We start from the raw sequence: 14,937 nt of genomic DNA, 5'->3' as shown, positions 1-14,937 counted from the left end.
AAATCACGAGAAAAAAAAGGATGGTGATACATACTACGTATGGCAATCATTCCGTCCCCCATTAATCTTATAATTATTTTATTTTATTTTTTAAAATTATATATTTTTGTAATCGAAGGTCAACAACAACATACAAACATGAAGCTTAGACTCTTAAATCTCTAATTTCCGTAGCTGAATTGATGAGGATGTGAATCTATGCATTTCTGTATCTCATAAACTTTCTCCCATCTTCCTCAATAGATTAAGCCTTTTAGATTATCGATCATCCAATTAAAAATATTTATCGAGCCGAAGCTTACTAACTACCGTCTTTCCCTGTTTTCATTTCACCTAGTGTTCTTTTAAGCATATTAATATGACATATGTTCTTCGTTTGGGCTGTTCCATTTTTAAGCTTATAAATAAATATATTGGACATGTCAAATTAACTCATCCCGCATCCTTAACACACAACATCATAAGCTGGTAATTGCACCGACACACACACACACACGCAGGCATCGTCTCACAGCTGGAAACACCTCAAACTCGACCCACAAAACAAAGCCATTGTCTCACAGCAACGTTCACTCCAAAGAGCAGCAGCATAGCGCACCAAGGAAGCATGATCAGTTTCCAATCAAAGCAAGGAGAAAGGTCTTGTAGTCGCCTGAAGTCTTTTGGCGCACTGCCTGCTCAAGAGGAACATTGTTTCTGCTCTGAAACATCTCCTTGATCCCCCTCAAGTCCTTCTCAGCATGCATAACGATCAAGCGAGTGAGTGTGTCTTCGTCGGTGTCCGGTTTGCTGAGAGCATCGTGCAGTACCTACAGCTCGGAGAGAAATTTTCAAGTATAGAAGAAGAAGTGCACACAATAATTTTGGTTTGTTTGGTAGCTCTTATGGTTGGTTCACCTCCACAAAGTACGGCTGCGGATTGACGATGCATCCGATTGCCATCCGTAGTGCCGATGCGAATTCATTTGGAGCTTCACCGGCCAAAGACTGACCAGAGTAACAAAGACCTTAATTTCACTACAGATATAAGTTCCAATTTGGTGTTTGAGTTTGAGTAGTCAGCTTTGTACCTCTTCGATGGGCGTGCCGTAATCCTCTCGGTAGCAATTAAAAGTAGCATTGAGTTGTGCCTTGCTTCTAGTACCCAAGATTCTGATGGTCTCTTCATGGTTTAATTTCTTCTGCTTTATGACATCTTGAAGAATCCTGGCCTCCGATTTAGCTAAGCTTATATCGATCTCATCTCCCCCGTATCGGTATGTGCTCACTAGTGCAACCAAAAGCTGCAAAAATAAATGAAACATAAAGACATGTTCATACCACAAGTGAAAATAAGCAAATTTTTTCCAGAGGACGACGTGCCTTGCGGAAATCTCCAACAGTGTGAGCAGCAACATCTTCCTCCAACGAGTGTTTGTATCGAGCATGGTAAGCCTCCTTCACAGCTAAAAGCTCTTTTGAAGAGTTCACACAAGCAATTTCTATGATCACTTGGTAGTTGAAAGCCTTCTTCAAAGCCACGTAAGCCATCACAGCCTCACGCTCGATTGGGTCAAATATCCAGCGGTAGACAGCCCTCTGAAGAACCAAGCATGCCAATAAGGTGAAACCAGGTATGACGACATCCAAGTAAATAAGAAAAGGAAAACGACACGATGATTAGTACCTCAAAGTGTCCGGTGAGTTCAGATTCGAGTCGTTTGATCAGATTCTCATTGTACATTTCTTCATAAGCCAATTGTATGTGCTTTCTTTGAGCCGCATCTCTATGTGCCAAAACCAAAATCAGTGCCTTCTCATCAGTTCCCCATCCTAACACATACAGGTCTCATAGTTAGGCTTTTACTTCACTATTTCTCAACAATAGGTTTTTATTTCAATAAAGGCATGACACTAACACATCCAACCTCATAATAAAGTCCAAATTATATATATAAATATATATAAATATAATGTAAAAGAATCCAGCACAAACATTAAATTGGAGGACATGGGCAAAGATATTAATCATCGATTGCGATTCTTGTGAAAGACATATGACAATATCAAATCAAGCATCTTCATAATAAAATCCAAAATGCAAGTGGAAGGGATGCATCCATCCTAGAGGAAAACAAAACATAGTCAACATTAAATTGGAGGGCATGGGGCCAATATATCAATCAATCTTCTCTACTGCAACTCATGTGAATAAAAAAAAGGAATGACAATAACACACCAAACATCTTGTCCAAACTACTGGTGGAAAAATGCATCTTTTCCATGGGAAAGCAAACCATAGACATCCAACAAAAATCCTCTCTATTGCAACTCATGTGAAAAAAAAAGGCAAGACAATCGATAGCACATCAAACAAAATGCAAGTGGAAAAATGCATCATTTCCATGGGAAAAAAAACATAGGCATCCAACATAAACATTAAATTGGAGGACATGGGCCGAGATATCAATCCTCTCTACTGCATCTCATGTGAAAACAAAGGCATGACAATCAATAGCACATCAAACAAAATGCAAGTGGAAAAATACATCTTTTCCATGGGAAAACAAAACATAGGCATCGGACATAAACATTAAATTCGAGGACATGGGCCGAGATCTCAATCCTCTCTATTGCAACTCATGTGAAAACAAAGGCATGACAATCAATAGCACATCAAACAAAATGCAAGTGGAAAAATACATCTTTTCCATGGGAAAACAAAACATAGGCATCGGACATAAACATTAAATTCGAGGACATGGGCCGAGATCTCAATCCTCTCTATTGCAACTCATGTGAAAACAAAGGCATGACAATCAATAGCACATCAAACAAAATGCAAGTGGAAAAATACATCTTTTCCATGGGAAAACAAAACATAGGCATCGGACATAAACATTAAATTCGAGGACATGGGCCGAGATCTCAATCCTCTCTATTGCAACTCATGTGAAAACAAAGGCATGACAATCAATAGCACATCAAACAAAATGCAAGTGGAAAAATACATCTTTTCCATGGGAAAACAAAACATAGGCAACCAACATAAACATTAAATTGGAGGACATGGGCCAAGATATCAATCCTCTCTATTGCAACTCATGTGAAAAAAAAAGGCAAGACAATCAATAGCACATCAAACAAAATGCAAGTGGAAAAATGCATCATTTCCATGGGGAAAAAACATAGGCATCCAACATAAACATTAAATTGGAGGACATGGACCGAGATATCAATCCTCTCTATTGCAACTCATGTGAAAACAAAGGCATGACAATCAATAGCACATCAAACAAAATGCAAGTGGAAAAATACATCTTTTCAATGGGAAAACAAAACATAGGCATCCGACATAAACATTAAATTGGAAGACATGGGCCGAGATATCAATCCTCTCTGTTGCAACTCATGTGAAAACAAAGACATGACAATCAATAGCACATCAAACAAAATGCAAGTAGAAAAATGCATCTTTTCCATGGGAAAACAAAACACAGGCATCCGAAATAAACATTAAATTGGAGGACATGGGCAGAGATATCAACACTCTCTATTGCAACTCATGCGACAAAAAGGCATGACAATAACACATCAAACATCTCCAAAATAAAAGTCCAAAATGCAACTGGAAAAATGCATCTTTTCCAATGGGAAAAGAAAACACAGGCATCCAACACAAACATTAAACTGGAAGACATGGGCCAAGATATCAATCCTCTCTACTGTAACTCATGTGAGAAAAGGGCATGACAATAATACATAAAACGTCTACCTAATAAAATCCAAGATGCATGTTTTACAGGGGAAGAGGATACCTTGGACGGCCTTCCGGATGTGCTCGGCGTCTTCAGCCGCAGAAGGAACTGGATGGGGGATCGTAAGAGTCGCCATGATCTCTTTCCCTTTCTTGCTTCCTCTCTCCCTATCTGTATGTCCCAGGACTCAGGTTCCCTGTTCTTATGCTTTCCGGGTGTCAAAGAGGGGTAAACGTTGGTCATTATGCTTACGAGAAGGTGTGAGAGGCGTTACTATTGACCTCTGCTGTGATGACACGCGCTGTGTGAAGTAGTGACAACGCACCATGCTTGCTTTGGTATCGTCGTCGAGACACAGTGTCCCACATGACTCATCCATTTCCTTTCTCTGCGCTGGGCAGGTCTGCCAACTCCATTCAAATGACATGGGAATCTTGACGAAGGCATTCCAGAGAGAGAGAGAGAGAGAGAGAGAGAGAGAGATTGCGGTATGAGGATGATTACGAGAAAAGAAATGTAGGAGATAGGCACAGAGTTGACAGCGCGGACTACTAAGATGTATTTTCCAGACTCTGCTCAAGATAATATAGAGAAGAAAAAGGTGTGGCGAGGTGCAATGTTTGTTGATAATAATGATGATTTCATTTCTGGATGTGTTAAAAAGAAATTAGAGTATATTTTTAAAGATCATAAATTAATATTTTATATTTTAAATAAAATTAGATAAAATTTTAAAAATAAAGAATTCTTAGTCTAAACTATATTTTAGAAGATTTCAAATAACAGTTGTAGAGATTAGAAAATCTTATATTTTATATATGTGACATCAATAAAAAATTTTAACCTTAGGTACTCAAGTCAAGTCTAAAATAGGTTTAAGATTTATAAGTGTTTTTTTTTAGAAGTTCAATAATTTTTTTTTTCTTTTTTGATTTTTTTATTTAGTTTGATCTCGGACTAATAATACCTTATTATTACTATTTGGGAAAGTGTTACACTTACATGTGATCCTTTCTTTCTTTACAAGATATCATGATATCAGATCCATAAGGGTGATAATTTATATTTTTAAGATTTACTTGGTGAAGAAGATAATCGTTTTCAATTATAGAATATTATAGTTGAGTTGGTGGATTTGATATTGAACTTCTTAATTAGTCTAACTATAAGATCTAAAAGACTTGTTTGGAGTCTTATCCAATAAGGAAAGATCTATGGGAGATCTATGGGATGTGGTTAGTAACAATGCAAAGACATCATAAAAAGACAAAGGACTTTAAATGTAAAAGTTGAATTTGTATTAAAAATATCTATTTCTCATTATCTCTTTGTACATATTATTCATTGCAAATTAACTTCAGATATTTGGATCACTCTTGATATATGGCTCGACTTTAGTATTTGGAGAATGATTTGGTTAATACTATCTAAGGTGATATCTCAACTGCTTAGTATTTTTTTAAGATTAAAAATTTATGTTAAAAAATATGACTCTTAGATCCAAATAACATTATTTATGATGCATGAATGAAACATTATATTATTCATGCATATATTCATATTGTTACATCTATTCAATAAACATCCTTAGAAAATCTTCTTATTTCTTAGGAATCGTTAGCTCGTCGGGAGGGGGGAGATAGAGATGCCCTTTTTATAAATAAGAAAAAAATAATGATAATAATAAAGAAAAGAAGGATGATGTTGATGCCTCAATGGAATAAAGCTTCTTTGCCTCTTGCTCATCTGATGTTACTGAGCCCTGCTACATGGCTCCATCTCTAGGTGCCCTCGTGAAGCCACGTTGGGAGGGGATAACCGAGAACCAGCGATTATAGGAGGAGGTTGGGTCGATCGTCGTACTATTAGGGGTCGCTTAGCCTCATCTTGGTGGACCTGGTATATCGTTGCCTGCCAGAAATGCTGGTTGACCTACAGGCCCAAGCAAAGCAGCCTGATGAAGAAAGGAGGGCAGCGGAGGCCCAAGTTACAAAGGTATCCTTGCAGATCACTCGAGCCTGCCTCCAAGCCAAGGAGGCGAAGCAACACCTTACGGGGGCACGCATAAGGGCGAAGGTTGAGACCTCTGAACTACACTTGGATATAAGACTAATCATCCATCGTGTCAAAGAAGACAAGGCACGGGCGGAGGAGGCTCGGGACATGGCGGCTGCCATTGAAGATGAGGCCACTGAAAGTGTGGCGAAGGGCGAGGAGCAGGTTGAAGTCCTATGTCGTGAGTTGAGAGACACTTACCGACAATTTAGTGCGGTCATCGAGGAGGGTAGGCAATTGAGGGAGCGACTGTCGGCCAACTCTGATGAGTTGATGGTTGCCCATCTAGCAATTGAGGAGGCAAAAGAGGCTTGGGAGGAGGAGAAGAACCAAGCCATTGGGCGAGAGAGGAGGGTTGTGGCCTCCTACAAGGAATCCGAGGGGTTCTAATGTGGCCTCCGATGCCCCAGCCAAGCTGCATATGCTAAATCGCCACTAGTCGCTTCAAGGTGAGGTACCCTGAACTCGAGGTCAATAAGGACCCTTATGCAGAGCTTCCTTCGGACGCTAAAGTGCATGCTCTTGTAGAGGTTCCATTCGACAATCGCCCAACATCTCCTTCAGCTCTGCCTCCTCCGGCTTCATGCAATTGGGTCCTAGTGACCCTCCTTTTTATTTTTATTAGCTCCTAGTTTATGACCTCCTATTCGAGATGGGATCTGCTTTTGTAACTTGTTTTATCTAATTTAATAAAAACCTCTTCAGAATACATTGTTCACCATTGGTATCCGAGGTTTTCTCGGCACGAGTCCTTCGATGCTTAAGTTGATGAGTTCATTTTTATACATGATCCTTAAACCTTCTTATTTGTTTGTTTGGGATAATATTAGGTTAATCATCTGATCATTCTGGTCTTTGAACTTGATAAGGTAAGACGATTATCTCTGATCTTGATGAAGTAGGGTGGTTAGTATTAGTCATTGAAGCGGTTCACGTTAGGACGCATTGTGACGTCATTTTTTATACGATGACTTGGAGCAAGGTATCGTGGCGAACGAGCTGACATGAGATAAAATTGTCCCTATCAATGATAAACTCGGAAAACATAAAGAATTTATAGTAGAAAAAATCATTCAAATAGTTTTAAAACTACAATTGTGATGAACATATCTAAAATTGATTAAATCATTTGGACCGTGTTCGTGGCCTTCGTCGTCGTCGATGGTCCCCTGCTCTGCGACGCCTTCCGTTTTCCCAAGGTCTGCGGAGGGGACTTTAAGGTGTTGGCGGACCAGTGCTACCAGTTCGTTCGGGTCGGAGGCTCTCCGGTGCTGCAGAGCCATCCGGTTGGGGATATCCCGTGCGTCTGCAAGCACACCACGAAGCCGATGGACAGGTTCATCGGCATGAAGAAGGTCGTCCTCGTCAGCAAGTGCTGCGGCAGCCCTCTGGAGCGTGGAACTAAATGTGGAAGTAAGTGAGCTGGCTCTTCATCTCCCTCGGTCGTCATCTTGCTACCGACTGACTAACCCTAGAAAGGACTCTGGTGTTTTGTTTCGGGTTAAAGGTCCCAATGGCATGACCATGTAAAGGAAAAGGAAGAAGAAGAGTAAGAGTATAATATATATCTGTATACACACACGAAATAAACGGATGCTTTGCGTGGACAAGAGGCATATAACTAAGCACACAATGGTGAAGTGATATGCATGTTGTCTTCACTTTTGGATCACGCATTGTAAACGTAAGTTCAAATATTTACATACTTCTCCTCCACATATACTTAATACTTGGTTTCAACTACCAATACGCAAAAGAAACAAGGGACAAAGCGCTTGAGAGTTGATGAGATATAGTTTTCGAACACATTTAAGTGATATATCCACACGAAGCAACGAAAGAAGTCAACTTAATGGTCCATCTCCTTCATTTATGCAAGTCTGTAGGACAATACATGTGCAATAAAAGGAGGAGGAGGAGGAGTAATGGACGAGTTTATTGGATGCAGGGGAAGAACAGTCGATATGATTAGGTACTAGCACCTACAGGAACATTGACCGGAAATGCACTTGGGGATGCATTTCCCACAGAAAGAGTTGCAATCCCCGTTGACGCTGCATAGTCCTTGGAGTTGGGCAGCCGTGGCGTATTCAACACCTGCAGGGAAGCAACAGTGCCATGTCAAAATCCACTAAATCATTAGGCAGAAACAATCGATGGAGAATGGAAATTTATGCAATGCTTAGATAGAAGAACAAAGAGACTCACTGAAGGCTATCGCGAAGAGCACCAGCAACAGACATGCTGTGAGAATAGCTTTGTTGGCCATGTTCGCTTGTTCTTGAGGTGATGTTGTCTCTCGAGGATTATGCGGCTTTATCGAATAGTGAAGGCGGTTCTACATAGAGATGATGCACATCTTCTGAAAGATTTAGTATCCTAGGTGATCAGACGCACCTAAAGATTTGATTCATAGAATCAAAATGTACGAGTTTCCAATGACATAGTCCCCGATGGCATGATCATGGAAAAGGTAAAAATATAATATAAATTTAAGGTAGATGAAGTACGATAGAAGATTTTTAAGTTTTAGAATTAGAAGATGATGTATCACAAAGATTTTAAGTTTTAGAACGAGAAGACAGTATCATGACGGACAATGCATGGAGATGGTGCATACATAAGATCCGATTCTTAGGATGAGAAGATACTAGTATCTTATTGGTCAATACATGTAGATAATGCATCACTAGAGAATTAATTCTTAGACCAACAAGGCAGTATCTCGGTGGTCATGATGTATCACCAATGATTTTGAGTCTTAGGAGTGAGAAGGTAGTGGTATCTCGGTGGTCAATGCGTGTTGATGATGTATAACCAAAGATTGTCCGTTAACATCCAAATCCAAATCCAAATCCAAATCCAAATCAATGCGTATTAATTCTTCGTTAATATTTTATAAACAAAGTTCGAGCCTTTTACGATTTAGTTGGATTGGTGGATCCTGTACACCAATTAGAGGAATGATTAAAATATTTTATTTTAGGTCACAAGAAAATACTATCTATCTTTATGACACGCGATAGGAAGCAGCTAGAGTTTTCTAGACTATCACGAGAATACCTAGTGAGTTCAAGTTTAATGATTTTGTATAAAAACTGATGGAAAAATATATCGGAAGTTATCATTGCACCTCATTTTTAGAGGCCGACTTCATATTACGGACGACTTGCACTTTATCTATCTAAGTTGGCGTCGATCTTGATTTGATGGACCATAAATCCGAGGAATTTGCCTAAGCCAACGTCAAAGGTACATTTCAAGATATTCAATCTTGAATGTTTGGTGAGGTCTGATCGAATCTAATGGGATTTCGACTAAGGGCTTTTGAAAGTACCCTGGTGTTTTAACGATGGTAACTAATAATTTTTTTTCTATATTATTTATAGTAATAGCAATTGAGGGGAGAGAGACGTGGAATGATTTCTTTTTTTGTTGAGAAAATAAATGTACATTATAATTCTTTTAAGTATCATCATTGATAATTAATCTAGAAATCCTTGTGATAGTAAATGAAATATTTCTAGAGTCACATCATTCATTTTTAGAAGAATTTAATACATGACATATGCGATAGAGAAGCGGTTAGAGTACGTATTGAGTTTAAGTTTAATAAATATATGTGAAAACTAATGGAAAAATATATCGAAAGTTATCGTTGCACCTCCTTTATAGAGGTCGGTGGCTTCATATTGAGAATGGCCTATACCTTATCGGGGGTGGTATCAATCCCAATTTGATAGACTATAAATCCAAGGAATTTGCTCGAGCCATCATCAAAGGCATATTTCGAGGGGTTCAATTGCATCTGAAAATTCTTGAGTGCAAAGGCCTCTCCCATGTTAGTTAAGTGGGTATAAGATGCTCGACTCTTGAGCAGCATATTATTGACATACACCTCTATGTTTATTACTATTTAAGGTCTTATTGGTTATTCATGGGTATGTCGCTCTGATATTCTTGAGTTTGAAGGATATGACTTTATAGTAGTACAACCCTCGATCGGTAATGAATGAAATATGCTCTTTGTCCTCGCGTGCCATCCTAATATAATTATAACCTAAGAAGATATTGATGAAGGTGAGCAGCTCATGACCAGAGGTCGAGTCAACTAGTTAATCAATTCGAGGCACTAAAAAGCTATCTTTTAACTTGTTTTGTTTAGTCAATACATATATGTCATTTTCCTTTACTTTTTTCTCACAAAGGCTATATTGGCAAGCTACTTTGGAAAATGGATCTTGTGGATGAAATGAGCATACAACTTATTGGCTTCTTCCTTAATAATGGCTTGTCGATCCAACGTAAATCTTCTAAGCTTCTATCGAACATGCTAGGAATCGAAGCTGATGTTGAGCTTCTATTGTGCTATGGCTTGGTCAATCCCAGGCACATTGCTTGTCATCCATGCAAAGACTTTTGAGATATGGCATAGGAAGTTAATGAGCTTGATCTTCTTCTCTTTGGTCTGAGCCAAGCCATTCTTGACTGTTTGGTAAGGTCTAACCAAATGTAATGGGATCTCGACCAAGGACTCTCCGGCATCTGGATGGGTGATTTGGGGCATTGGATCCTTGGGATCTAGCTATTGAACAGAGAGTGAAATCTCTTGGAAGCAAGATCAAGGTCAGGTAACATTGGTGGGACTCTTGCGAATCGCTCGTGAGCTCCTCATCTAAGACATATCTTATTAATTATCCTTTGGTATGTTACTTTGACATTCTTGAGTCGAAAGGATATGACTTTATAGTAATACAACAGTCAATCAATAATTAATTAAGAATGCTCTTTATCGTCTGGTATCATACTAATTTAATTATAACCCAAGAAGATGTTCATAATGGTAAGTAGCTCATGGCTAGAGGTTGAGTTAACTAATTAATCAATTCGACATATTATCAAATGTAATATTACTGAAATAACTTATATCTATTTCAAAAAATAGTTCTTTAATGCCATACATGTGCTTAGAAATTATTAAAAGAAGCTCTTGTATCTTCTTTGAAATTATTATAAGTCATTAGCAAAACATAGTTTTCATTCTTTTTTTTTTTTTCAACAAAGTTTGTCTTATCATCTTGATTATTATGATTATAGTAACATTCAAAAGGAGTAGTAGTATATATTTTGTAAACATAATATTATATTTTAGATCTTTTAGAAATTCTACCATGTCTACCGCCTCGACCAGACATATATCATAAATTTATTTCTTTTATCAATTTAAGGATTTGGAGTTAGGATAGTGATTGAGAAAGACGTCATAGCTTAAATTGAGTTCTAATACCAAATGTTAAAATAAATAGTTAATTTGATTTATTATTCTATAGGCCTTTGATGGATACAATAACCTTGTCGATGCCTTTATAAGTTTAATTTTAACATTTTTGTGAGTCCTAATTGTTCTTGGTTTCAAGTATTAATACGAAAAAGAGAGAGAGAGAGAGAGAGAGAGAGAGAGAGAGAAAAGGCCTCGAGATCACATGATGCAACAAAAGCAGTCAATTTAAATGGTCCATCTCCTTCGTTTAGGAAAGTCCGTAGGACATTAAACGTGCAATAAGAAGAAGAAGTACAAGGAGGAGCAGAGTTTATTGGTTGCAGACGAAGACAAGTTGATATTATTAGATACTAGCAGATACAGTAACAATGACCGCCAAGGCAATTGGTGTAGCAATTTTCATCACATTTGCAGTCGCTGGCAACGATGCATGCGCCTTCTTGGACTTGAGCAGCCATGGCGCATTGGACACCTGCAAGGAGAGCAACAGTGCCGTGTCAAAATCCACTAAATCATTAGGCAGAAACAATCCACGGAGAAGAGAAATGTATCCAATGTTCAGATAGAACTCCATGGAGAAGAGAGAAATGTATGCAATCCATGGAGACTCACCGAAGGCTATCACCAAGAGCACCAGCAACAGACATGCTGTGAGTATAGCCTTGTTGGCCATGTTCGCTTGTTCCTGAGGTGATGTTGTCTCTCGAGGATTATAGAGTAGCGATGGAGGTGTTCTACAAAGAGATGGGATGATGCGTATCTTCTGAAGATTCAATATCCTGCTGATCAGACGCACCTAAAGATTTGATTCATAGAATCAGAAAGGACGAGATATGACGATGAAAAGGGTATAAATAAGGCAACTTATCAAAAAAAATCTCTAATGATGGACTTATACCAGATTGCACCCCCCCATTTCTTGTTTCGATCAAAATGCCCTAAATGAATCATAAAAAAAGACAATAAATGTTCTTTGACTCAGATTTTTAGACCTGAACCAATTTTGTACATGAATCGAACCAGATCGGTTCGTCTAAGCTCCAGCTGCTATTTGATTATTCAATTGATTTACTAGTGAAGAGTTGTTTAAGATGTAATGGCTAAAACATAACGCTAAAATCTTGCATTTTTGTTCTTCCTATTGTATTACACCACCACGTAGAATTAGTTTTGGCAGAAGGGTTACCAGAGACTGCAATACGAAAATCTCCATGTACGTAGCTATGAAGAACAAATGAATTAGAATATCGATACGACCTTTGCAGATGCATTTTTCTTTTTTCTGCTCGATAAGTCATTCAGAGTACATAAATCTGCCATCAGAGCAGTTCTGACTCTATGCATCTGTTTGTCAGCAAACCTTTTCCTGAGCTGCTCTAGTAGTCATCAGCACTTCATCCGTAACTGTGTTTCCAATACCCTTATTGCACTTGTTGCCTTTCATGACAATCCTCAGTCGATATCCATTTCCACACTCCCAACTCCTGCTGACCATCCATGTTATTTGAAGTTTGGTGCACCAAGCAAAGTCATATTGCTACATTGAGGGTATAACTATAGCAGACTTGAACATATCAGTCTGAAGTACACTTATCTATCTATTACTTGTTCTGATGCTCTGTTAACCAGAAAATGTTAGTGACTTGAAGCAAGGAAAATAAGCTTGTCAAATGCCAACAACATCAACCATAACAAATGCGGATTGAGCCCTACTGTTAACTGCATTGAATGGTGGGAGACACCTCAAGGGAATAGTTGCATCACCCACAGTCCATTCAGTGCTAATTAAGCCACTTCGTCACCCTCCAACATTACCAACGACAGTATCTGCAGCACACCAGAGATTAGGTCTCTGCATTATGTGCATCACCTGATGTAAAAGAATAAACTTTTCCCCTGATTTCAACCCAACTACTCCCAGCTACTTTTTGAACTCCAATTGTAGAGATCTTATTTCTAACCTTGAACACATCATCCCACTCTTTGTTAGCAGCATACAGATTCGCGAGAAGCACATAATCGGATGAGTTCATTGGTTCAGACACATAAAGTCGTTTTACAATGCGCTTTGCCATGACAAGATTTCCACGGCTTTTGCATGCTCCAAGTAGTGCTCCCCAGAGTATAATGTTAGGCTCAGTCGACAAGGATTGAATAATAACCTCTGCTTCTTCCAGTAATCCTGAGCGTGCAAATAAGTCGACCATACAAGCATAATGCTCAGCTTGGGGCTCACATGAGTACACATCAACCATGTCATTGAAGATGCTGCAACCCTTGCGGATGAGCCCTGCTCTGGAGCATGCAGTCAAGACACCGACAAAAGTGACATGATTTGGCATTATGCCATTCAGGCGTAATTGAACCATCTCATCAAATAATTGTAGGGCTGTGGTAGCTTCTCCGTTCTGAGCAAGCCCACAAATAACACCATTCCAGGAAACGATATCCCTCTCAGGCAAGCTCTGGAAGAGTCTCAGAGCATCAGTTATCTCACCACATTTTGAGTACATATTCACAATTGTGCTCCCTACAACAACATCAAGTTCCAACCCATTCTTAAGAACAAGGGCATGAAATTGCTTTCCAATATCAAATGCATTAACATTTGCACAGCAACCAATCAAAGTACCAAAAGTGAAAGAGTTAGGCTCCACTTCAGCCATCCGCATCGAATTGAAAACCTCAAAAGCATCAATGATATGGCCACCCACCTCTAGACCTGAAATCATGATGGTCCAAGAAACCACATCTGGATCAGTCATATCATCGAACAATTTCATGGCCGAACTAACAAATCCTCCCTTAGAGTACAAATTCAACAAAGCATTGCAACAGAAACGATCCATAATAAACCCGGCTCTCACGACCAATGAATGCACCTGCATGCCTTTGCTCACCGACGAGCAGCTTGCAAGTTCGTTCATAACAGTTGCTAAAGTGAACTCATCCAGTCGAATTCGATCCCTGACCATCTCCACGAATATCTTGATGCATAATTCGCCCATCCCAGATTTAAAATAACAATCTATCAATACATTCCACGACGTCAGGTCCCGGTGACCCATTTCATCAAACACCTTCCTTGCGTCACACATCTCACCCGCGTCCCCGTACATCCTCAGCAGATTGGTGCCAGCAAAAGGGTCTGAAGTCAGCGACGCGACCTTCACCATCAGCGCATGGAGCTGTCGCCCCCCAGACAGATCGCAGCAAGCGACGATCGTCGAGCAGGTGAAGTCGTCGGGCCTGACATGACTGCGGGCCATGCGGAGGAAACGAGCGAAGGCTTCCCGGACGCGGTGGATGCGGACGAGACCGCAGATGACGGTGTTGTAAGAGTGAGCATCGGTGGCCGGCATGGCGTCGAATAGGTCGATGGCGTCGTCGATGCGGCCGGAGCGGACGAAGCCAGAGAGGAGGGTGTTGAAGGAGACGAGGGTGGGGAGGGGCATTTGGAGTAGGAGGGAACGGGCGTGGGAGAGGGCGCCGCATCGAGCGTAGGCGCGGAGCAGCAGGTTGCAACGGTAGGCGTGATTTCGGAAGCCAGATGTAAGCAAGGCGGCATGAAACCTTTGAGCTTCTTTCAGCAACGTCGTATTGCTCATACAAAGAGCTGCGGAGGAATGGATGCAATGGAGACGCTCCGCATCAAACATATTTATATTTTTAATATATAGTTGAAGAACATATGAAATGTCTTGAATATTTGATTAATGATAGATGAAAATTTTATTTTAAATATGCATTGAGTATTATTTGTAAAATTATATTTCAAAATTCTTTTAAATTTAATGAAAAATTTACCATTCTAATATTTTTAATATTCATTTAAAAGTATATATTTTTTCTTTTAAATAAATT

General features: G+C 39.4%; 2 protein-coding genes across 4 annotated transcripts; both read right to left on the bottom strand.

Moving 5' to 3' along the window:
• Positions 1-405: 405 nt before the first annotated feature.
• LOC135640065 (annexin-like protein RJ4) lies at positions 406-3,956 on the bottom strand. The gene is made up of 6 exons (XM_065154186.1): positions 3,798-3,956; positions 1,667-1,812; positions 1,363-1,578; positions 1,071-1,283; positions 898-987; positions 406-809 (listed from the first exon to the last, which is right to left on the bottom strand). Exons 1-6 carry the CDS (start codon positions 3,871-3,873, stop codon positions 612-614), a joined length of 939 nt encoding a protein of 312 aa, XP_065010258.1. The 5' UTR covers positions 3,874-3,956; the 3' UTR covers positions 406-611.
• Positions 3,957-11,293: 7,337 nt separating this feature from the next.
• On the bottom strand, positions 11,294-14,702 carry LOC103980443 (pentatricopeptide repeat-containing protein At2g13600-like). 3 transcript variants are annotated; one of them, XM_009396868.3, is made up of 3 exons: positions 12,260-14,702; positions 11,686-11,869; positions 11,294-11,545 (listed from the first exon to the last, which is right to left on the bottom strand). In XM_009396868.3, the coding sequence occupies exon 1, from the start codon at positions 14,679-14,681 to the stop codon at positions 12,918-12,920; it is 1,764 nt and encodes a 587-aa protein (XP_009395143.2). In that variant the 5' UTR covers positions 14,682-14,702; the 3' UTR covers positions 11,294-11,545; positions 11,686-11,869; positions 12,260-12,917. The 3 variants fall into 3 exon arrangements, with proteins under 3 accessions (XP_009395143.2, XP_018680115.2, XP_065010238.1); XM_018824570.2 differs by having other exon boundaries at positions 12,331-14,702; XM_065154166.1 differs by having other exon boundaries at positions 11,686-14,702.
• Between the last annotated feature and the right edge of the window lie 235 nt (positions 14,703-14,937).

Source organism: Musa acuminata, chromosome BXJ1-4 (assembly GCF_036884655.1).
Source record: "Musa acuminata AAA Group cultivar baxijiao chromosome BXJ1-4, Cavendish_Baxijiao_AAA, whole genome shotgun sequence".
NCBI classification, from domain to species: Eukaryota; Viridiplantae; Streptophyta; class Magnoliopsida; order Zingiberales; family Musaceae; genus Musa; species Musa acuminata.
This window is presented reverse-complemented; position numbering and strand designations above follow the sequence as displayed.

Bases quoted from the DNA above. Each gene is read 5' to 3' on its own strand.
- LOC103980443 (XM_065154166.1), bottom strand. From the start codon at position 14,681: ATGAGCAATACGACGTTGCTGAAAGAAGCTCAAAGGTTTCATGCCGCC.
- LOC135640065 (XM_065154186.1), bottom strand. From the start codon at position 3,873: ATGGCGACTCTTACGATCCCCCATCCAGTTCCTTCTGCGGCTGAAGAC. The intron at 1,579-1,666 runs GTACTAATCATC...TTGGTTCTTCAG, and splicing joins AACTCACCGGACACTTTGAG to AGGGCTGTCTACCGCTGGAT. The intron at 1,284-1,362 runs GCACGTCGTCCT...TTATTTTTGCAG, and splicing joins CTGTTGGAGATTTCCGCAAG to CTTTTGGTTGCACTAGTGAG.